The sequence below is a fragment of the Pristis pectinata genome, chromosome 17 (genome assembly GCF_009764475.1).
Source record: "Pristis pectinata isolate sPriPec2 chromosome 17, sPriPec2.1.pri, whole genome shotgun sequence".
NCBI classification, from domain to species: Eukaryota; Metazoa; Chordata; class Chondrichthyes; order Rhinopristiformes; family Pristidae; genus Pristis; species Pristis pectinata.
In genome coordinates, this window is record NC_067421.1 from 27174366 (window position 1) to 27199417 (window position 25052).

A 25052-nucleotide genomic window follows, 5' to 3' on the forward strand; every position below is an offset into this window, starting at 1 on the left:
GTTTTGGACTTCCCCGGCCTGTGAAAAATACAGTGAAAATCCATCTCATGTATGCCCCTCATGATCTTATATACCTCTACAAGGTTACCTCTCAGCCTCCTTCACTCCATGGAAACAGTCCTAACCTATCCAGTCCCCCCCCCCCCCCTTACTCAAGCCCTGGTGACATCTTTGTGAATCTTTTCTGCCCCTTTTCTGATCTCTAGCTTAATTACACCCTTTCTATAACACAGCAGCCAGAAACACATACAATATTCCAGGTGTGGTCTCACTACTGTCTTGTATAGCTGTAGCATAATGTCCCAACTCTTGTACTCAATGAAGGCAAGTGTGGCATATACCATCTTCACCACCTTGTCTACCTGTGTTGCCACTTTCAGGGAACTATGTAGTTGTATTTCAGGTCTCTCTGTTCTACAACACTCCCTGTCATTCACTATGTACAGTATGTCCTGTACTAGTCTAACTTTCCAAAATGCATCACTTTGCACTTGTCCAAGTTAAATTCCATCTACCATTCCTTTGTCTACTTTCCCAATTGATCTAGATCCTGTTGTAACTTTGGACAACATTCTTCCCTGTCATCTTGGTGTCATCTGCAAACGTACTAATCATGCCATCTAGGTTCTCATCCAATTACTTATGACCTCGCCAATGTTCCTCTCTTTTTTTGCCTCAACCTACCCAAACCTAATTTACTTATCAGCATGTCTTTAGGATGTGGGAGGAAACCACAGTATCCGGGGAAAATCTAGCTGGCTCAAACCCAGGCCACTGGAGCTGTGAGGTAGCAGTGATGACCACTGCACCATGCTGCTGACTGTCACTCGGGTATCTGGGCCAGTGATCAAACCCATCATTTGAGTCACCATCACCTGGGTAACTGGCCCAGTGGTCACCCCGTCACCTGGGTAACTCACCCAGTGGTCACTGCATTACCTGGGTAACTGGCCCAGTGGTCAAGCGCTCACTGCGGCCGCTCTGACACTCGACGCCTTCCTTCTCTGACTAAACACTGCCCCCTGCCGCCCCTGCGGGAAGTGCTGCCTGCTCCTGAAACCGGAGCCGCCAAGTTTTGCCAAGTCCCATCTCAACTTTCAGCTCTTCAGCCAGCGGTTCCGTGCGAGCTGCCTCGGCATTGCTCTGCTGCACGGAGCCTCCGCATGAAACGCCTTTCTGCTTGCTGGGGTGGGGGGGACATTTCCAGTCGACCTGACTCTCTGCGTGCACAGGAGGGCGGGATCTGCCAGGGTGTGCAGGACCTGATTGCGCCGCGTAGTTAATCCAGTGGGTGTGGGTGTGGGGTGGAAGGGAGGAACCCCCCCTCCCTCCCTCCCGTCCGACTCCTCGCTGCCAGCAATCCATCAGCAAGACGTCAATGAGATTCCTCCGGGGAAGCGACCAACACGCGCTGCCCTGACCGAGAAAGAGTAAAGGCACCAGGGGCGCAACATCAGTCCAGCCTCTCCACGCACTGAGCCCAGCGATCCTCACAGCACCCTCTCAATGAGCAGACCTCCAGCCGGCACTGAACCTCTCGGATATTTGCAGCATCGGGGCTGATCCGCTCTGAAGCAGCGGAGTTTGCCACCAGTCTGGGTGCGCGGTGAAGGAAATTCACGGTGCTTGCAAGAAATTCAGGGATTGAGAAATTCAGCATCACCCACTAAAGTGTGCAGGGCATGGCCGGGCGCGGGCACCTCAGCTCTTTCAGGGATCTGCAAAGGTGGAGAGGCTTCCAAGTAACTTTCTTCCTGGTGTCCTTAATGCCTCTGGTGTGCACTTCATGGGGGACCGGATTTCAGTACAAGTTCCCAGCGGCTCTGCAAAGCAACAAGGATCAGCACGGAGTTGTGAGCAATGGGTTTCTCAGTCGAAGGTAACGGGGTGGCTCCGTTTCACTCTTTAACAATAGAAAATGGGTGTCCTTTCTGAGATAAGGCACAAAAAGCTGATTGTGATTTGCCGCAGATGGTGCCGTCGGTCAGTGTGTGTGGTTTGATGTGAACGGATGTGGGGAAGGTTTATCGGAGCGAATCGGTTTGGCCGCCGGGAAGTTGAATAAGCAAGTATTAATTTTCCTTATTTAAAAAGGTTCTTTGGACCGGAGATTCACGATTTACCAAGCAGTCCAGTCCAACCACCCAAGTGTTTGGCAGCACCACCGGTGTAGCAGTAAAATAACACGAAGCCTGTTGTAATTTAAAACTTTAATTCCCCACAATAGTTTTGCCTGGAACACGTGTTTTGATTGACAATCTTGTTAAGCATTTAACAATGTCTTTAACAATGTCGATATAGTTTCATAAATGCAAATCACTCTGGCTTTGCTTGTTACGGGGGAATGTTTGAAGTGAACGTTCGCACAATCTGTCAGAGGATGTAATGGTATTCTTACAGGAGCAGCCAAAATTTGGGCAAGCATCCTTCTCCGGTGTCACATCCGAGTGCCCAATGCAAAGTCCCTCCTGCGCTCCAGAAACCCCTTGCTTTGGCTATTGTTGTAAATTAAGTGCAAAACTGGATCCTTGTATAGTAGTCTCATTCATTCAGCGGATGGTTAAGATACTACATTTCTTATATACTACATTACTCCTCCCCTCTAGGCAGCTCACTGCTCCGCCCGTCTCTCTGCATTTTACAGGATAGGACCTTTGTGCTGGGGCATATGACAATAGGAAGATTTGTCTTCGAACCCTTTAGTGCAAAAGAAACATCTACTGTTCCCAGTACTGTTGCCGGAGCAGCGAAAAATCGCACCTCGGTGTAAAAAAAAGAACCTGACACACGGGCTCGTGGTAATCTCTGGAGCAATTAAGGGCGATATTCCCCAGTGATTATTCAAGACCCCGCTGCCTCCGTTCAAAGAAGTCTCCCGAGAACCGGAACAAACGGTTAGATCGATTCCAGAATCGTCCCATCCCCATTCTCTCCTCCCCCCTCACCACCGCCACCCCCATTCTTTCCGCGTTTCAGAACTCTCAGGGACCTTTTTATATGGCAGTATATGGGTGTCTGGGGTGGGGGTGCGTTACTAAAGAAAGCTAACGGTAAACTGGCCCCACACGTCTCAGAAACCAGGGCTGCACCTTAGTTCGTGCGGTGATTCCATTCGCGACCTTTACTAGTTTTCAAATCCGACCACTTTAAGATGACGTTTCTTTGATGTATTTTATATGTTCCCCTGCTTTAGATAAATTCGAAATTACCGGCCAGTAATCTGTGCCTGCCTTGAATAATCTTATAAACCAGTTTCACTCGGGTGGGATTAACCAAAATTTGAATCTGTAACGAGTTTGCGGGAGTTAACGGGATTTCCATTGGTTTCAAGTGCCCAATATGATCAGACTCCTTCCCAAAACTTGGGCGGGGTCTGAAGTAAGAAGGGTCAGACGTAAGCCTGCTGAACGTGAGGTTGGTACCTCACTGGACCGGCTGGGGAGTACCCGGTGGTCACAGCCCGTGGCCCGGACAGTTTGCCCGGTGGTCAGACCAGCCAGTAAGCACATCATTGGTGCCTGTCACTGGAGGAGCAGGACCACGGTGCAGCCAGTTTCCAACAGATCCCCCACCAGACCTGGCGGGGAGTTTGGTGTCTCCTCCCTCCGGTGGCTGGACATCCAGGGGACTGCGAGTGAGCACTCCCGGGGCACCACAGATGGCCCTATTCATGGAGCTCTTGCATGAAATTAAAATGTAAGCAACCACTTAATCAAACAGCTGCGTGTGTAATCCCCGTCTAATGACCTTTTACAGTTTCTACTTTCAAAAGCGCTCTCACTTTAACGCAGATGAACACGCTGGAAGACCTGAGGGCTTTCACTCGACTGCTTACTGTAGTTCACTTGGCGTTGTGGCTGTCACGTCACTCTCTCCGGTAACGGATGTAAACCGATAGATTTCCGACCTTTGCAAACAGGACCAGGTGACAACCGTTCAGGAGCGACCAGGGTCCAGTCTAACCCCGCGCAACCGTTCGCTCTGCTTTCACTGGGCTAACGCCACTCAGGCACTCATCTCATTGTCATCAGTGACTGTAGTTGATGCTTCAGTCCAGATTTTCATTGACCACCAGGTGTCTCGGTCAAGGAGACTCCAGTTGAAGGCTCCTTTTGATTAAATTATGTATGGATGACATAGTTAAACTAAACGCATTAACTCAGGCACGGTCTGGGATTGTTAACGCGATTCTGATGTTCAACGAATCTCGTGACAACAAACCCGGGCTTCCCCACTTTAAAATCAAAGGAAAGTTGCAAATAAAATCAGTCCCGAACCCGTCCTACGGAACAGTGAGCGCCCGATGCAATTCCACATGTGGCGTACCCCAGTTCGGACACTGAATTTCCCTTCACATTTACTCAGGAGGGATTGAATGGAAGGGTCGGTCTGGAAGTTTGTTTAAACGGAACATGGTTCTATAAATATCTGCGGATGCTAAGCCAAGCGTGAAGGTTTGATGGGCCACTCTGACTTGGTCTCCATCAGGTCCTACCTTGGTTTTATTTTTTTTAAAAGGTGAATTAATGAACACTAAACTGGACCTTCGCCCCATACACACATTGCACAGTTTACACTCTGCTTTTGAAATAATAGTGACGCAGTACAGTAAATTTTAGAGAAATTGACAGTGAAACGTCCGGCGGTACCGCCGGCAGGTCCTGAGGGGGTGAGTCCTGTCAGTCTGAGGACTGGCGTTCATTTCCTGAGTAACAGAAGTCCCAATGGCTTCGCACAGTGGATAATTAACATGATCAGTCTTGGTATTTGTTTAAATCGCTTGGGAACGCGATTGAGCCCGTGTTTTTTTTTAAGTTGAACAACTTTAAGGCGCTGGTTTTACATACTTCTTTCTTGCCTGACGATGGAACCCGAAGGGGAGGGTGTTGCTGCAGGGCCCAAGGCAGAGGGACATTGGAAGATTAACCGCTTTGCACTTGGAAATCAAATAAAAACTGCAGATAATGGGACATTTAAAATTAAAAAAAGAGAATGTTGGAAATACTCAGCAGATCAGGCCGCATCTGTGGGATGAGAAACAGAGTCAACGCTTCAGATTGAAGACCGTTAGTTTGCATGTGGTTTCATCAGTGTTGTTATTCCTGACAGATTTAACAGCTTCAGCAAAGCACGTTCTGGAGTTATGTCGGCCTCCTGCCGGAAGATTAAGCTAAAGAGCTCAGAATCTTCAAAGATCTTTTTCAAGTCTATGCCGAGTTAACTGATTTCAGCAGTAATTGCCAATTTAAATTGTCTCAGCTAGGTTATGCAACCAGGTGTAGCAGCCTTATCATTCAGCAAGCCCTTAAGAATGGAGTTTGGATTGTCTTGAATTATGATGCTTGCCACAGTCGAATAGCTGTCTCGACCAACTCGTTTTGCACATGAGAAATTACCCAATGGGGTGGGCTGACAGGAACAATCTGCTTGGCTACTGGTAGAGGTGCAGTGCAGAAGGTGATATTTAAATAGTAGACTAGGGAGCTTTGTGTAGGGAAGAGGATTATCTACACACATACTTGCATCCACATCTGTGTGTTTTGGAAGAGATTGGAACACAGGGTGTAAATAACATTAACCCCGATCCTGTAAAAGCAAATGTAATATTGCAGCCCCATGATGGCGGCAGTTTCTTGAGACCAGGGATCGGACTTCATTCCCACTGTGATAGCTCTTGCATTTGTGCTGCTGCCTGCACCGTGCAGGAGAATGCTCACCTCCCAGAGGTATGAAGCTGAGGATAAATCCACAAGACACCTTGGCTCACGGATAACCACTGGGTCAGAAAGTTGTGCATTCGATCCTCATTTTGGAATTTCAGCAAATTTTAAAGATTTGAGGAATTTAAAATGCTGTTTAACAATTCCAACTTGGACATCGCCAACCAAAAACAGGCCAGTTATTTGTGGGATTCTGCTGTGTTCAACAGTTACAGTGTAGATGCAGCAGCTTAAATAATTCATCCCACATGAGGATTCTGAAAGTTCCTTAAAAGGATGATAAGCTACCCTGTAGTTTACTCATCTTTATTACTTTCATCTTTGTTTAAAGCCACTTGGTGCAAGATTTATATCAGCAATATGAGAATCAAAGTATAACAGGCATTCTTAAATAGAGCACCTGGAAACACTGGGAATTTCAAATGGAGCAGACATTCTGGGAATCACTCTTCATCCTTGTACCTATTTTTAGGAGTATCCACACATGACAATCTGATGGGCAGTTGGTTCTAGCAGTTAAGTACCATGCAGAGCAGTGAGGTCTTTTTCATAGCCTGTGTTGATGATCTCACATAAGCTATGGGTAATTGTGATGTATATTGCAGCAGCAAAGGAGAGTTAGTTAAGGTCACAGACCTGGTTGCTATCAACAATTCTGCTGAAGCTCTTTTCCTCCTTAGGCAGTCCCTCAGCATTGAGGACGATTTGCTCTCACTCTAGTTTTGTAGGTTCAGAGGTGATGAGGCCTGTGTTGGAACCATAGACTCTTCCACAAATAGGGCAGGAGGTGACTGACAGGGTGGCAAATGGATACTTTGGGCACTCCTTCCAAAACTTATGCAAGGCTTCCTGTGTGCCCCCAGAATGGCCTTGAAGTTGTCCATTATCATCCTGAATACTTTTTCTCCATTTTTGAACGGTCATGGGCCAGAGATTCCTAGGAGTCAATGAAGATGTTATACTTCAAGGAAGATTTGAGCACATTCATGAATGTTTTTCTAATATCCATTTCGGTATCCCCTCCATGACAGAACTTGGAATAGTGCTTGTTTTGGGAGTCTGATGTTGGGTATGGGAGTGATGTGACCAGCCCAATGTAACTGACTGAGAGCAACTAGAACATCAGTGCTGGAGATGCTGACCTGGGAGAGGGTGCTGACATTGGTTCAATTTTCCTTCCAGTGAGGTTGTAGGAGACAGTGTCAGAGGGAGGGATCACTACTGCCTGATAAACTATGAGTTGGCAACCTTATTGGGCCAGCCTTGCTACCATCCTTGATGGTCAAGAAGGCCATATCCCAACTCAAAGCTACAAGGCCTCGGGGATGGGTGACTTCCCCATTGAAATCCTAAAACACAGCAGCAATGAGCTTCAGTCGTGAATCTACAATCTGTAGTTCACATTTGGGAAGAGGAGGATATAGCAGGGACCTCAGAGATGCTGTAGTGGTGACCACATTCAAGAAAGGCGATGAAAAACTAGGGTAGCTACAGAGGGGTCTCGCTACTGCCTGTTGCAGGGTGAGTCATCGTCTGCATTCTCATCAGCCGTGGTCTCTTCAACTTCCTCCTCCCAATGGACAAAGAGCTGCTCCCTGAGTCACGATGTGGATTCCATCTTGATGCACAATGGACATGATCTTTACTGTGTGACACCTCCAGGAAAATGCAGGGAGGAGCACAGCCAGTACCCATGGCCTTCTTCAACCTCAGTAAAGCCTTTGACTCCATCTGTTGGGAGAGATCATATTTAAATTGAAATGAGTGTCTATCTTTTGTCTGCTCCAGGATGGCATGTAAACCATGATACTAACCAGTGGGTCTACAACAGAACCAATGTCAGTGAAGATGGATGCCAAACAAGGCTGCAGCATTGCCCCAATGCTTTGCCCACTCCTTCTCGCCACAATGTTGTAACTCACCTCTCAACAAATGCCCTGTGAGTGGTTGAACTGCAGTATGAAGACTGTGTTTGTGCAGGCTCAGAGGCTGAGCTCCAAGACTTTGTCGACTTGTTCAAAGAAACCTATGAGACAATGGGCCTTGCACTCAACATCTACAAGACAAAGTCCTCTGTCAGTCTGGCCCCGTTGCACCATAATTCCCTCCGACAATAATGGTCCACAACAAGACTGGAAAACAAGGATCAGTTCCCATATCTCAGGAGCCATCTCCTGGTGAAGACAGACATAAAGGGTGAAATTCACCACTGATTTCAATGCAAAATCTACATCAATCATTTGAAGAAAAGGGTAATTGAAATCAAGACCTCAGAGCTGACACATTGCCCATGGTCTACCGGGTGCTAGTGAACGCTACCCACCCCCCATGTGCTAGAAGCACATGAACTGATGTTAGTTAACAACCTGTTCCTGTTCATGTCCCATGTCCCCATAAATACAAGGTCTTTACACCTCTGCCTAGACACTCTTGATTGCCAGCCATCAACATGGGGGTGGGGAAATCATAGCCAGGCCTGGTCATGATCTCTTTCAGTGTCCAAGATTCACACTTCCCAGCTGAAAATACTGGATAGAAATCAGCACTGGTTAGAGTTCCACTCCCCAACCAAAAACTGCTCCTTTGTTTCCACCCAGACCAGATATTGGGGCCAGGATATTCTGATGAATGTGATTCCATTGAACACCATCCTTATTAATTTTGAATCATTAAAAGAGCTGAATATACTGTTTTAATTTACCAATTTGCTGAAATTTAGGTCATGTTGCAGTTTTTCAATGTCTCACTTTCTAGAGGGGTCCTTGGATGAAGTTTATTCCCTCAGTTTATTGCCCCACTGCTGCCCCAGACACAGTGATCATTTCAGTGGAGTTAACTTTTAATTTATTCATCTCTAATACCCTGACAGTGACACCAAAATACCTTTAAACTTATATTGGAAATGTTATCTCAGAACAAAACAAGAAAGAACTAGAAACATAGTGTTGTAAGTAATAGTTTAGAACCTCAGGCAATTTATCAGAACTTTTGCTCGATATTTTTATATTCATTTTCTGGATATGACTCTGGCAAGACCACTGCTAATTACCCATTTATTTGTTATAAAGAGAGTGATGGTGAGTTGCCTTAACTGTTGCAGATTTCATGAAAGATCTACGGTGCTAGGGAAATGAAGTTCCAAAATTTTAACCAATTTGAAGGAATGGCATTTTATTTCCAGGTCATGGTGGACTGTGATTTGGAGAGGTATTTGCAGATGGTAAGTCTCTGCAACCCTTGGCCTCATAGGTGGTAGAGGTTATAGGTTTGGAAAGTGCTGGCAGAGAAACCTTGATGAATTGCTGCAATGCGTCTTATAGATGGTACCCACCGCAGCCAATGATGAAGCCAGTAGTGGTCAGAGTGGGCGTTCAAGGTATTGGATGGAGTGCGGATGCTGTTGGGCTACTTAATTGTCATCAGAGTAGCATTGATCTTGGTAGGATAGAGTACTTCATCACACACCTGCCTTGTGCTTTGTGTATATAGGATAGGCTTAGGAGAAAAGGGGATCAATGACTCACTGTGGAATATCCAGCATCTAGTCTGCTCTTGTAGCAACAGTATTTTGTGTTGCTGGTCCAGTTAAATTTCAGGGCAACAGTAGCCCGCCCTCCTCCTGTCGCCAGGATGTAGATGGTGGGGAATTTGATAATGCTATGGAATATCAAGAGAAGGAGTTTTGGACTCTGTTGTTAGAGATGGCAGTTGCTTGGCAATTATTTGGTTCAAATGTGACTTGCCACTTATCAGCCCAAGTTTGAATGATGTCCAGCTCTGTGGATTCATCCTCCTGGATGCAAATAATTTATCAGTGAAATAAAGTTTTAGCAGTGATCCTTGATGCCACGCAATCAGACAAAGCTTTGATGTCAAGGATTGTCACTCTACTCATTTCTGAAATTCAGTTGTTTCATTTATACTTGAACAAAGGCTGTAATGAGGTCTGGGGCTGAGTATTCCTTGCTGGAATCCAGCTGAGTATTAATGAGCAGGTTTTTGGCGAGTAAGTGATACTGCCCTCCACGACACCTTCCATTATTTTGCTGACCACCGAGAGAAGGCTGAAGGAGCTTTGTTCTGTGTGGGCAGGACATATCTGGGCAATTCTCCACATTGTCAGTTGGATGTCAATGTTATAGCAGTATTGGAACAACTTGGCTAGAAATGCAGACTGGTTCCAGAGGGCATGTCTGAAGCACCAGAACCGGGACATTATCTGGCCCTAAAAGTTCGGTGTGCCCAGTGATTTCAGCTTCATTCAGTTAAGGTGAGTCGAAATGACTAAAGCCCATCTTTTATCATGATAAGGAGTGTGGTTGGAGGTCAATCCTTCTGGTTGCAAATGTTTTACATTGCTCAACAAGATGTGTTTTGCAAATACCACTGGTTTATTCTTTTAGCAATTTTGATTTTTTATTCATTGCAATGTATGTTATCTAATTTACTTTACTTTTTTTCAAGGAACTGGTGTCCTTACACACTTACGAAGACAGTGTCCTGCCAAGTGCAGAATGGAACCTACGTGCAGAGGGTTTATCAGAGCTGCAGGTGGCCATTGGGGTGTCCTGGTGGTATCAGGTAAGGCAACACTAATGCACTAGATGCATTGATTTACCATCTGCTCCGACTTCATTGGCATGACATCTTACTGTGCAATCCAGCTGCCTAAGTTTACCCTTGCGGCTGGCAGTTGTCTCCCTAAAGAATGACTTAGAACTAACGGTTATCTTTGGTTTTGCCCATTCCAGTGTTGCCTTTGCATCATATTCTCGAGTTGATCCTTGTACATGACACAAGCACTTGTGTCTTCAAGATGTGCGCATCTTCCTGCAATACCCAGACCCTGACCCGCCTTCATCACTGTCCTGTTTATATGGCTGATCCATGAAGTTCAGAGAATCCTGATGATGGGGATGCAGGGATGGTCAGGCTGACTGATAACAATTGATAAAGGGACTGATTGTGAACCAGTAAACTGAAGATGGAGTATGAATTTATTAAGCAACCCCCTCAGTGTGTCTGGAATTTCCCTCCTGTATACCACTCCCTCTCTTTCTCATTAAAAAAAAAGCCCCATAAAAGCTTTCTCACCTGCCTTGATGTGGCTTCTAGTCTGATTATGTTTCACTGAATTGGCTTGAGACATTTTACTGCACTAGAGGCACTGTGCAAAGTTGAATTAAAATCGAGGCTTTGGAATCAGCTGGGCTATGCCCAGATACTGCAGCTCATCACTGGAGAGAGTCCGTGTAGAGTGGGAGTAAATGTGCAGGTTGAGTTTCCCCAGCCTTTCTACTCTGCTCCAGAGAACCATTCTGTTTCTTTACTTACATGTTTTTTTTTCTTTTCAAACACTTCCCAGTTACAGGGCAGTGATACGACCAACTTACAGACTGACTTACAAAACAGTGACGGCAGTGGAATGGAAGTGCTGTGCTGGATTCAGAGGGAGCAGCTGTGAGGAAGGTGAGGTAGACCCTTGTCACGTGCTGAATGTGTAGAATGAGATTGCCTTCATGTGCTGTCTACTGAGAGAGTCTCCCAGTAGGAACAATGCCTCCTCCACGAAGGCAGAACTTAAACGCTGAATCAGATTTTGGAGCAGAGAAAATTGGTTCTTAAACAAAACAGTCAGAAATGTACTCACAAGACCAGGCTGACCGAGATTCAGCTTTTAAATGTTGTCTCCTTTTAAAGATTCAAGCATACTTTTGGGTGCTAGCTAAATTCAGACCAGAATGGCTCAGTCCTGATGCAAATCCATCCAGACGGGAAGTATACTGGCCGCAGGCAAATCCCTTGGTGCAATTCATTTACATAATCATTCACAGCCCTGTCTGCAGCATTAGCCTGGTACAGGAATATGGTTTAAGAGGTATTGTGATGTAGGTACAGTATCACCCAAAAGATTTGTCTCCCTAAACTGGTGCGTCCTTTTTTTGAATTAGTCTTTAGAAGGATTGAAAGTGAATCTTGATTTGTTAGGAGCTGTGTCAAAACTCAGGAGATTAGTGCGGTCAATCTCTCTATGTGGACAAGTGACAGAGTAGTGCGGCCACCATGCCCTTTCCCTGAGTGAACAGTGAGCTGCAATAGATGGACCTGAAAAAGATGATCCACTCTGGCCCTCCTGGGTGTCCATTCCGGGGTGCAGCAAAAAAAAAGGCAAAAGGTGACAACAGCAATGACTTTGCAGCCACAGGTCGATGTTGAATGTTGTTTGCACGGCCTTTATAACTGCTGACAAAGCTCTTCAGCTGCTCCCTGCTGACCTGGAGCTATTAGAGGAAGTTGGCCTCCTTCATTAGTTGGGCAGAAGGCCAAGGCCTGGAGGTCTGGCGAGCGTGGGCGGTGGAGCATAGGTATGCTTAATGAGAGGCAGAGCCCAACTTTACTAAATCCTTACACATCTTTTTGTGTACTTTGAAATCAGAAAGTAAAACGTTCTGTTGGAAATAGATAGTCACTGGTTTAATTTGTTTATCCACCAATGCTGTTTATTTGATGATAAATAATTAAGGAAAGTTTTGAAGGTGGAACAAGGTTCCTGATTGTAAAAAGCATTAAAACAGACTACTGTTTTTAAAATCGATGTGGTGCCATTTCAGTGCAAAAATATAAATGGGAGTACTTTGCATTGGGAAAATATCCCTCCTCCAATCTGTGCACTTTGAATAAATTATATTATAGTTTGTACCTTGTGAGCAACCATTTCAACTTTACTACCCATTTTCTATAATGCAGCAAAGTTTGGACAACGGATTGTAATGTGTATCAGTGGGGAATTGCTTTTGCCTGAGGCTTCTTTCTCTAATCTTGATTTCCTCTTTTAATTTGATTCTGAGAATTTGTTCCAGTCTTTGTTTCATTTCTTAAAGAAAATGGGACTGCATGAATTGTAGTTATCTGCCAATTTTCTGATCTAATGAGAAGTAATTGCATTATATAAGATGGACATTTCATTTATGCAAGTAAGGTCTTTGAGCAAATGTGATGTAGTACATTCCATGTGCATATCCACAAATCAAATGTTTGTCTATTATAATTCTCATAATTTCCTGCAGTGATTCCACCCACAAACATTCTCAATTATACTTGTCTTTTAAATTTGAAGCGCTCCATTTTTGTGATCTAGTTTATGTTTGTTGTTCATTTGCTTTGCAATATCTACCTCACTGCAATATGCATTTAATCAGATAGCAAGCCAGTTTCCTCTGTTGGACACAATTGCTCCTTCAGGGCTACGCATAATTACTCAGCTGTTTATTTGATCTCTTGCTATAGGCCACCACATTGTTTAATTGCCTTACCTTGCTGCAGTCTAATTAAAACCTTATAGTTGTGTAACTGCATTTTTGGGCAATTGTTGTCCCATCTTGACATCTTCTCACTCTGTAGTAGGATATTAATCATTGTATTTCAGTGGTCTCTATTTCTGTTTCAGCTCATTCGATAAACACACAACAAATGCTTTGCTTTTGTGATGGGGGTCTCTGTATTCATATCTGAACTTTAAATCTGGCTTGTGATTAAAGACATTTACAGGAACCACAGAATCTCCACTAGAAATTATTTGATACAAATCTTTTTTGTTAAGTGCAGAATTTTGTGTTGGCCTATCCATTGGTAAATCTGTATGTTTTCATAACAATTATTTTCCCTTTATCGGCCCAGTTTGTCTCATTAAATAGAGTTTAGAAAGCTATTAAGATAAACAGCAAACTTTTCCAAACAGATAGTTTGGCTGAATTGTGGTGCATCTCTGTGATCTGGACACAAATGGACTCTAACTGTAAGATTAGGTCATCGCACAAAATGTTGAAGAATTTCATGAATTTCAACCCTGCTTTGCAAAATCAGTATGAAACTCAGTGTATGTGCCCAAGCCATTAGTGATTAGGTCTGGTTTGATTTACTTGTGACTCAACCTTAGTGCTTAAATTATATACAGAAATAGAAAGGGCTCATCCAATAATTCAGCTGCTTATAGCATTAGACAGCTGAATCATACAAATCAGTCTCCACTTTGGATGAGAGTCACCACAGTAGGGGTGGCATAATTGGTATGAGGATCCCAGGCTGTGGAGGTGAAAAGTTGGTAAGTTTTACCTTCCTGGTCACTATGCAGTGCAGCTCATACACACTAGAAACTGGGCAATGAAAGGACTGATTTAAGAATGGAGCTTCTGCAACCCATGCTGAATTGTGCACAATATTTAAGCAAGCTGCCGCACAGCTAATTCATAGAGAGCTACGACAACAAATCCTTCATGAATGGGGGATTGATAACGGTTGTGGGAAAAGAGGAATTAAACAAACTAACCCAGAAATAGCAGAATAAAATTTTGTTTTCTGCTAAGCTATCGTACTCTTTCACATTCCACTCTTACTGGAAAATTGAAAGTGAATCAGTGCTGTGCAATAAACAAGAACAATTTTGTTTATTAATTTATTTGCATTTTTTATATTTGCATGATATATATTTTGACATTCTGAATTTGTTCATGTTATCTGATGTGTGCAGTGTGGATGTTAGTGTATACGATTCTTATAATGTTGGATTGATACCACTCTAAGAATTGTACCCTGTGGCCAGCTGCTCTCTGATTATGGCAATAATATTTTGTGTAAAATATTTCAGAGACTCTATCTAACTGTTAGGAGAAGTTGCCTGCCTGCATGTGCGATAGTAAGCACATTGTAGAGAAATGCTGCTTTGCACAATGCAAGTTGTTTTACAAATAACCCACTTTTGTTTATTAGTTCACATAACCTCTGTTTTGAGCTTTCTGTAGAGTGTGAAGGGGATAAAGATACTGGGTCCATTCAACTGATGGCAGATACTTCTTGCTCCACTACTAATGTGTATCTGCCATAGTTTGGGGCTTCCTCCTATCAATTCAGTTGTAAGAAGGAGACACAAGAGACTGCAGATGCCATCTTTTTCAATTGCAAACATGGTCAACTACATGGAAACTCTGAGAGTATCACTCAGCAAAGCCACTGATGGGCTGGAAAAGATATAGCCCTTTGTAATTTTGCCCAAAAACAGTAACTTTGAATATTTTGTGATCTACTGTTCACTCTCTGTGAATTTTCCCATTTCCCATATCATTCATTGTTCTGACATCTTTGACCAAAAGTGCCAATTTTTGCTGAATTGTGGGCAGTTCAGCGATTTGTCCTGTGCTGGCTGGGATTTCTGCAGTTCTTTAAACACAGGAGTCCTCAAGGCAGCAGAAGGAAAGACTGTCACGTCGTTAGCCTGGACTGGACTCAAACCCAAGCCCCAGAGCAGAAAGGGAGATATGCCTCACCACCCACTGCTCTCTAAACAAAAGCAATTGCTATGGTTCAAGGGCAGAGAGACTGTTGTCAGGACTATGAGTTTTCAGAAAGAATGTGTTCAGTTTTAGATCACACTCACAATTAGAAACTGCATGATCATTTGGACTGGGGAAAAGAAATTAGAATCAATAATTAGCATCCTGTTCCTTATGTATTCCCATATCAAAATATTGCCAATGGTTTTTTACATCCCAAGAGCATTTAAATATTCAAAGTATAGATGAAGTCACCAATATGTCAAAATTTATGAAGTGTGTGGAAAATACTGTGTTGGCTCAGAGTACTTGTCGTTAATATCAATGCGATGGCAAAGCACAGTATAGTATCAATGCCACATGGTGATCGAGGTGGATCATTTGTCCTTCTCCTTCTCCTATCTTCCTAACGATCCCCTCCTGTTGCATCGCAGAACCAAACTGAGGGACCATGGCCACTAAAGTACAGGCATATCTCACAGAAACTAGCTCAACGTGGCAGTGACTTAGAGCTGATAGTGAATTGCCTGGATTTCCAGTTACAGAAACTAAGCAAAAATGAGATGTGTGGAATGAGAGTGATAGTGGAAAGAGGACACAGATAACATTGCTAAATAACAATTCCTCCAACTACTTAGCCCTATGTTGGGATCTATTTATGCTGGAGGAAAAAATACAAATTAGGAGCAGGAGTAGGCCACTTGAGCCTGAGCTGCTACTCAATAAAATCATGGCTGATGTGATTGTAATCTAAACTCTGCATTCCCACCTACCTCTGGCAACCTTTCACCCCTTGCTTAAAATAATCCATCTCCCTCTACCTTAAAAAATATTCAAAGGTCCTGCTTCCACCATTCTTTGAGGAAGAGAGTTCTAAAGGCTCATGACCCTCAGGGAAAAAAAATGCCTCATGTCTGTGTTAAATGCTTGCTTTTTTTCACTATCCCTCCCATGCCATGCATCTCATTTTTGCCTAGTTACTTATTTTTTAATGATGACCAGCAAGTTCTAGAAGAAGAAGCATCTTCTCTAGATCCATCCATGACAAGATCTCTCGGGTTCTTGTATGTTTTGATCAAGTCCCCTCTCACTCTTCCAAACTTCAGCTCTTACAAGCCCAGCATATCCAATCTTTCCTCATAAGACACCCCACCCATTTCAGGTATTAATCTGGTAAACATTCTCTGAACTACTTCCAATGCTTTAATATCCTTCTGTAAATAAGGAGACCGATGCTGTATGCAAAACTCCAGATGTGGTCTCACCACTTCTCTATGTAACTGAAACATAATCTCTCTAATTTTGCACTCAATTCCCGAAGCAATAAATGAAATATGTGTGGTATTGATGAGGTGAAAATCTTAATTCAAATTTACAGTCTAAGTAAAAAGAAATGCTTGGCGGACAGCTATCCTCTAAGAATTCCTGTAAGTGTTTCTTTAGGAATTTAGTTACTAATGTGGGCGGAGGATGTTGGCGTGTTTGGGAAGGCCCGGAAACTAACAGTATTTTGCAGTCTGGATTTTGATTTAAGTAGATTAAACCACAAAATATTGTTTTTATTAAATTAGTATGGGTGACTTGTAAAATGCTTGCGACTTAATAGTTATGTTATTATCTACCTTTATTAAATAAAAATGATATTTAACAGTTCAAAGCCTGTAGTTTTAATTTTAATTATGTTTACACATAAAGGGAATATAGAATATGTTCTGGAAAGCATTTATGACTCAACAGACTGAATAATATCCTCTCCTCAAATGTACTTTATTTTGTCAGCCACTGCCAGCCTTTGCTGTGGATCTGTCACCAACCCTGAACAATTTCCCCTTTGAGCTTTCTGCACTACTCATAATGACTATTTTGACTTCGTTCCATGATCCTTTAATCCTGAAACTGGGTGGTAGGAAAATAATTCAATATTGTCCTTGGTGAAATTTTCTCTCTGGGAAGCAGGGAAACATTCCTGTCTGAGCTGAAACCAAGGCAGTGTTGTTGATATTGTTTCACTCTGGGTCAAGAGGGATAACAGAAATCACCGGAGAAACCATGTGCAAATCTATAAATAATGCAATGGCGATATAGATGATTCCCATAATCCTTTGGTTTACTTTGAGAAGTAAATACAATGCTGAAGGCAAAATGTGAGTCAAAGTGCTATTTGAATTTATTACCAATTTTTTTAAGACTTGCTTTGCAGAATTTTTTGTTGTTCTACCAGTGAGAGCCAAGTGTCTTTAATTTTTTGAATGGTCTGTTGAGTTAAAGACTTCAGGTAAGGTCTTGCTATTTATTTTTGCTGCAGTATAATTTTGGATTCTATTTCTAATTTAACTAAATTGTAAAGCAACATTCAAATGTTATTCCTTGCTGAACAATGTTTAAAAAACTGGAAAGCAGTTTAGCATTCTTTTCCATACTGTAATCACTTATCAGCACTTAATTAGGGAAGTGTATAGATGATCTGCATCTACATCTCTGCCAGGGGCAGTTCCTGTATGCAGTCATTAACCCAAAAGAGCAATATTTGTCATCTCTTCCTGCAGTAACACTCTCTGTACTTCTGCCAAACTGCTTTGTTACTACAACAGCATGATTAGAGATCTTCCTTTTTGAGGATACATGGGTGTCACCATGGTTCAGATGTTGCCAACTGAGGTTCAATGCATATCAAACTCACCTCTGAGTCGAAGGTTGTGGATTATTGCTCTGTGTGGGACTGTGCAGTATAAATAGGGAAGCATATTCAGAAAGGGCTTAATTGGCATGAAAGCACATTGGGACAATGTGAGGTTGCAAAAGAAGCTCTAAGTTTCCAAGGGAGAATAAAACCCTTAAATCTGTAAAAAGCGACAGGTACTGAGTATACAGGAATTTAAAATTTAATAATGCAGTTCTTTGGTCCAATGCTTAGACCTTTAGCTGGGATTCCTGGGTTTTGAGCTTTTAATGAGACTCAGGATCATTTATTTTATCCTGAAATATTGGGCAGAAGCTGGCTAGAATCCATGTCAAGGCTTGTTGTAGGGGCCAAGGGCTCAGTCACTTTACTGGCGTGTCTGTAAGTGCTGCTACTGGTCTTGTTGCGAACTTCTTTAATTAATTTGGAGTTTCTTTACCTCCTTGAATGAAGCCTAAGTCCAGATGTTCTGTGCTGGGGAAAATGTGTTAAACTGGCAATGCACAGCAGGACAACACTGGCTTTGTGTGGGAGGTTGCTGCTGCCGAGCTCTGTTCTGCAGGTAGCCCAGGTGTGGATGCAATAAAAGAGGCCCTGCCTGTTTAACATGTGTGAAGGACCCCACTCACCGTGGAGAAAAGATATCAGGGAAGTCCTGAGGAAAGAATAGGGTTGACATGGAAGTTGTGGGTGTTTTGAGTCAGGATCATGAGGGTTGTGTCAGGGCATTGGGTTGGGGTGGGAGTTGTGATTGGCCCCTGTAGTTAGTGATTGGGATAATATTTGGTCTGGTTTATGGTTGCACTCAGGCTGGAATGCCCTGCTAGTTGGCCTGAGGGAGACCAGCGAGAGGAGTAACTAGTTAACTTAAAGGGCTCCGAGCTCCTACTTCACAACCCATGGATCTTATCAGGCAGGTCCTCACGAGTGTCCTGCAGCAGGCCTCACATCCATGCCTCTGCCTGTGACTCCCACCTTCAGCAGGCCAAGCACATACGATTGACTTTCCCAGAAGTGGGGTCTGGACTTGCGATGTGGATTGTCGGATGTCTTTGCTCGTTCTGGGCATCTCCATTCATTGGCTCGTGTCCAGGATCTGGGAGCAATTTTGTGGACTTTATAAGTGCCAAACGTAAGGACTTGATCTGTTTCCTGATAAAATTCTATTGCTTGGCACATGGCTGTAAGACATGGTGAACACCACAGGGTATCATTTCACTAATTGGCCTCATTTGATGCATCTGCCCAAATACATCATGTCACTCATGTTTGAACAATGATGCTGGGCCAGGTGTATATTCAAATGAAGCCCACAGGCATGCACTCCCCAGCTCTTGTGTTCTCCAGCAGAGCTGTCGATGACAATCAGGGAAAGGTAAGCAGCTTGGGGGCTCTGCTTGGCTAATTAACTGCAGGCTGGGCTAGAACTTGCCACTCTCTGCTCTATAAGTTCAGCTGCACATCTGTTTACCAGTGCAGACACTTTAGGGTTTTCATGGATACTTTAGAAATGTTTTATAGCCAGTAGATTCCTTTAGATGTTTAGTTGATACAGGGTAAAAAGTTCAGATTTGTGAAATGTTCTTACAACTGGCTATGTATTGATGCCTGTACAATGCTGCATTAAGCATTTATTTATTGAAATAATTATCCGCTTGTACTGAGCAGCCCAAATCACCAGTCATTTAGGAAATATGGTGCTCAGACCAGCTTTTGATGGTAGTCAAAGAAAACATAATTAATTTCTTCCTGATATAATTTCAGCAATCCAACCCCTTTTCCTTTCCAAGAGGATTGTTAAGATCTGGTGTTACAGCTCAAAATGCATTAAGCTTAAATATGTGGTTAAGACTAAGAGAAGTTGAAACCTCCAGCGGCCAAAGTTATTCAGAATATTCTGTCATGGATGACTGGTTCTCTTCCCATGTAGGAAACAGAGTCACTCTGCTCATAGTCAGTTTCACCCCTGCCTGATTGATGGCAAATCCTGCAGTTAATAGAAAAAGAGGATAAAGTGTAAATAAAACAAGTAGAAAATAGGATGCAATAGAACAAGTGTCAAATGAAAAATTACAAGTCAGGTAAAACTGCAGCTATAAGAAAAGGAACTGTAGAGGTTCTCACACAAGGTCAAGAATCACAACAATTATAGTACCTCTGTGAATGTTTAAGTCATATGTAGGATCTTCTGCCCTTTCCTTACGGAATAAATCGCCCCGATCCAAACAATTGTTTCCTTTTGATGTGCATCTTTTCTTGAGGGAGCGAAATTCCAAAATTTGTTCTAAAAATTTAGTAATGTGTTCATGATCTCAATAGAGTCTCATGATATAAAATGCAGTTTTTAAAAAAATTCAGCTTGCCATGAAAGTTGGTGGAGCGAGGAAGGTTGCCTAAAATTACTGCAGGATAGAGATCAGTTGGAAAATTGGGCAGAGTGTTGGCAGGTAGAATTTAATCACAGCAAGTACAAGGTGATGTGTTTATTGAAGTCAAGTAAGAGGTAGGACATACGTTGTGCGTAAAGGACTGCTGATGAACAGAGGGACCTTTGGGTTAAAGTCCATTGGTGGTGAAGAAGGCATATGGCATGCTTGCCTTTGTAGATCGGGCATAGAATATAAGAGTTGGGACATTATGTTGTAACCTTACAGAACACTGGTTAGACTGCACTTGGAGTATTGTGTGCTCTCCTGATCATCATAATGTAGGAAGGATGTGATTGCTCTGGAGAGGGTGCAGAGGAGATTCACCAGGAATGTTGCCTGGATTGGAGAACTTTAGTCATGGAGAGAGATTGAAAAGGATTTGTTTTCCATGAAGCGAAGAAGGCAGAGCTGATAGAAGTATATAAAATTATGAGAAGCGTAGATAAGGTAGATGATTAAAATAGTTTTCCCATGGCAGGGATATCAAAAACAAGAGGACACAGATTTAAGGTGAGAGGTTAAAGGGGATCTGAGGAATATGTTTTATAGACAGAGAGAGGTTGATATCTGGAACATGCTGCCAGAGAAGATGGTGGAATCAGATACAGTTAACAAGTTTAAAAGGAATTTAGACAGGAACTTAAATAGGCAAGGCACAGAAGGATATAGTCCTAATGCGGGTAAGTAGGACCGCACCTTATTGCACTGCACTTTCTCTGTAGCTGTGACACTTTACTCTGTACTGTTATTGTTTTTACCTGTACTACATCAATGTACTCTGTACTGACTCAATGTAACTGCACTGTGTAATGAATTGACCTGTATGATCGGTTTGTAAGACAAGCTTTTCACTGTACCTGGGTACAAGTGACAATAATAAACCAATACCAATACCAAAAAAAACCTGTGTCCTCTTGTTTTTGATAGCCCTACAATGGGAAAAAGAGTTTTACTATCTCCCCTATCTATGCCTCTCATAATCTTATACTCAGTACTGTACAACTCTGACTCTACATTTATTGCATCCCATTACAAAATATAGGAGAGAAATTTACTGCCTAATTATGCATGTAAATTTTTAGATCAGGATTAAATGTTGCTTGAATACATCAGAAATCTAGTAGTACACGTCTGTTAGTCCAGGGGATTAGTCTTTCCCTAATCCAATGGCTACATCGTTTCAATACTCCTACCTTGCGCAGATTGCCGCCATTTTAGCTGCCATGAAAGGCTTCAAATCATCTTCTTTCCTGTCTGTCAGATCCTTTCCTTGATTTACTCATGTCTGCTGATTGTGCTGCATCATGAAAGTTCTGCCTTTTGCACCTGCTGACTTGATCAGTCTGGGAAATATTGTACTGACTTGTAATCTCTCAACATCAACTATTAGAGGTCAAAATGCAACTTTATTGAAAGTGCATTGTCTTCCTGCTGCCCCAGGGTCAACTTACTGTTTAATCTTTGATAAAGTTGTGCTTCCGGCTTGTATTATGTTCCTTTATTTCATGGTAACAACTCTAGAAGAGCCTGCCCTTTACATCTCTCTTGGTTTTTTGTCCAACTTTGATCTTGTTGCATTGATTATTGCCATTGACTAAATTGAACAATTGGATTAATCTCTGAAGTACAACTTCTGGACACTAGTTTGTGATTCAGAGTTTCTTCTGCCCTCCAATACTGTACTGCGTCATCTCTTTAGTCTTACTTTTTCCTAGTCTGCCTTTGTCTATTTCTAAGAAATTTGTCGTTTGCAGTTAAAATCGTCACCTTATTGCCCTTGTATTAGTACATTCCAAAGTTATGAAATCTGCTGATTCTCATTATTTATCCAAAGAATCCTTGCTTTTATTTTTCTCCTGTGTTGGTTCAGGAAATATTGGACTTTGCAGTGAATATAAATATTTACATTTGGAAACAAAATGTCATTCTTCATAAGGAAATAAAGGAAAATGCAAATGGAGGTGACGATCTGGTTTCCTATACAATCCCAAAGATGTGCTGGTACATTAATTGGCTAATGTAAATCACTCTACGAAACAGGTAGGTGACAAAGGAATCAAAAGGAAATTGGTCAGACTGTGAGTAATAGTAGGTTGCAGGGGGTACAGGAAATAAGGAGAGAGGGATCGACGCTGGGACATTTGTTTGTGATGTGTGTGTGTGTGTGTGTGTATATATATATATATATATATATATATATATATAGACAACTTGGATATGAAGGTAGGAGGTGTGTTTAGTAAGTTTGTGGACACAAAAGTTGGTGGTGTTATGAAAAGCGAGAAGTTTGTCCAAGACTACAGCAGGATATGGACTAGATTCAAAGTTCAATGGAGCATTGGCAGATGGAATTTAATCTCAAAGTGTGAGGTGATGTATTTTGGGAAATCAAATTGGGGTGGGACAGTTACAGTAAATAGTAAGGCACTAAGGAAAGTTGTTGAATGGATGGACATTGGGTTTCAAGTCCATCGTTCCCTGAAAGTGGCAACACAGGTAGACAGGGTGGTGAAGAACGTATATGGCACACTTACCTTCATAAGTCAGGGCATAGAATATAAAAGTTGGGACGTTATGTTGCAACTTTACAGAACTCTAGTTAGGCCATAGTTGGCGTATTGTGTGCATTTCTGGTGTGCACAGAAAGGAAGGATATGGTTGCGTTGGAGAGAGTGCAGAGGAGATTCAACAGGATGTTGTCTAGATTGGAGGACTTTAGTTACGGGGAGAGATTGGAGCGAAGGAGGCTGAGGGGTGTCCTGATAGAGGTATATAAAATTATAAGAGGCATAGATAGGATAGATAGAATATTCTTCCCATGGTAGGGATATTAAAAACAAGAGGGCACAGGTCTAAGGAAAAAGGAAGAAGATTCAAAGGGAATTTGAGTGGATTTTCTTTACACAGAGAGTGGTTGACATCTGGCACTCACTGCCAGGGAAGGTGTGGAATCAGATACAATCACATGTTTAAAGAGGCATTTAAACAGACATTTGAATAGGCAAGGCATCAAAGAATACGGACCTAGTGCTGGCAAATGGGACTAATGTAAGTGGACAAAGAGGTTGGCATGAGCACGGTGGGCCAAAGGACCTGTTTTTGTGCTGTACAAGACCATGACTCTCTGACTCTATTAGCCAATCCCATTTCAGTCCTGTGTTAATGAAAGTATACTCATACGTGCTGGTAGAATTCCCTTCAGATCGGTTCACATAACTAATTGTCTTCTCCACCAATGGTGAAGGTGAATGTTTTGCCAGCCACTAAGTAGACCTGCTCGATCTGCCTGTAGGCTTCACAGCAGACAGTGATAAAGTATGTTTTCTGTAATTAGGGGCTATCTTGCACTGTTATTTGAACAGCTAAAAAGTAAAAATGTCACAATAAAGCAAGGAATTACTACAACAACCTCTTCAAAATTGTATACTATTTAGTAAATTTTGAACAGCTGTAATATTCCACTGCAAATTTAATAGCAATGAAAGCCATGCACTAGTCTACATATCTCGGTCTTTTAAGAAATTTGGAAACACTGCCTCATTGTCTTTATCTATCAGTCAGTCTTGTACCATCTGTGCTGCAGTGTCGATAAGATCCCTATCTGTTTCCAACTTGGATAATTACAGGCACTGTAAAATTATCGGTGTTATCCATAACCATGCTGGCAAAAGGTCTGCTGTACAGATTGGAACTATTTGATTGCTTGAATCCTTGTCCCAAGTTAACTGACTATAATCATTGGATCAAAATAAATTGAAGACAGAACCAGAATTTTAGAATGTAGCAGTCTTTTGACCCTTTGCTTGTTAAGCAGGTCCAAAAATATTAAAGGATCTTTTATTTGTTTCCCAATGTCTTCACTCTAGCCATTTAAAAGGTAATTTACCATTGCGTTAATCCACAATGTGCTTTTAACTTGTAGTGCAAGAAGTTGGTGTGATAAGGAATTTTTTCCAACATTTTGTTTCACTTATAATATCTCACCAAACTCTGTCAGACTAGCATAACTGAATTTCAACCATTATAAGACTCTATGTCATGGTGTAGAGGGTCTAAAATTCAATCATCAGCAGCTAATGCTGTTCTACTGAAAGTTTTTGTTTATGTTTCTCACTGTCAGTTGTGGTGACTCTGCCTATAAAGGCTGCCACAGTCTCTTGTCCCATGTGAAACAACCCTCTGCTTATCTTGGCTTTTGTTGAATATTTGTCTTGGACAATCTCTTACTGGCTTTACGAAAGAAACCTCATTTGGGGCGCAACAATTTTAATCAGTGGTCTGAGAAGAGAAGCCAGAAGATAGCAGAGTCATATTCAGAGTAGGCCCAAGTGTTTGGTTTAGGACTTTTTTTACTTTTCTCAATGCCAGGACTGCAGAAAGATCTTTGGTCTACCCTGCCTTGTACGCCACTTCTTTCCCTTCTTGACCACAACACCCTATTTTCAAATCTTTGTTTTAACCAGTTGTTGAGAACTATCCCTTCAGTCTTGTCCAATGACCTTGTGCTGCCTACTGTTGACAACTTGGGCCTGCACCTCAAGCTGTCAAAGTCAGATGGATAAGTCTCCCCATCCACCCAATTCCTACTCCATTACTGCATTGAGTCCCCAGGGATCAAAATCAGCCTCATGCTGCCAGTTACCGTGTTGTTATTGCAATAATGGCCCAAACTCTGTGGTCAGTGGCCAAGAAATGATGTTCATGGCTGGCCTTTCAAAAAAAAAAGCCTTCAACAAAGATTGAGGAACTATTAAGACCATAGATTCCCTCTGCTCTGACTTGACTTTGAACTTGGTACCATTTTTGAGGTCTGCAGCGAAAGATTTATTCTCCCAGGCTTCCAATGTAGAATTCCCAGAGGCAACAAAGCAGAAAGTAAAAAGCATACGTTTTAATG

At 42.4% G+C, this 25052-nt stretch overlaps 1 protein-coding gene and 1 long non-coding RNA gene across 6 annotated transcripts in view; one reads left to right on the forward strand and one right to left on the reverse strand.

Annotated features, from left to right (window-relative positions):
• The first annotated feature begins 1055 nt into the window (after positions 1-1055).
• The window catches only part of emid1 (EMI domain containing 1), a 271924-nt gene continuing 247927 nt past the window's right edge, over positions 1056-25052 (forward strand). For 4 of the 5 annotated variants that reach the window (XM_052032526.1, XM_052032525.1, XM_052032528.1 and 1 more), the window contains exons 1-3: positions 1158-1879; positions 10185-10301; positions 11086-11189. In XM_052032526.1, the coding sequence (XP_051888486.1) occupies positions 1683-1879; positions 10185-10301; positions 11086-11189 (418 nt within the window). In that variant the 5' untranslated portion in view covers positions 1158-1682. Of the gene's footprint in view, positions 1880-10184; positions 10302-11085; positions 11190-25052 lie in introns of all 5 variants that reach the window. The other variant, XM_052032530.1, reaches the window with a different exon arrangement.
• LOC127579635 (uncharacterized) overlaps positions 16805-25052 on the reverse strand; it is a 55517-nt gene continuing 47269 nt past the window's right edge. The window contains exon 3 of the long non-coding RNA XR_007957706.1: positions 16805-19713. This is a non-coding gene — a long non-coding RNA (uncharacterized LOC127579635). The remainder of the gene's footprint in view (positions 19714-25052) is intronic.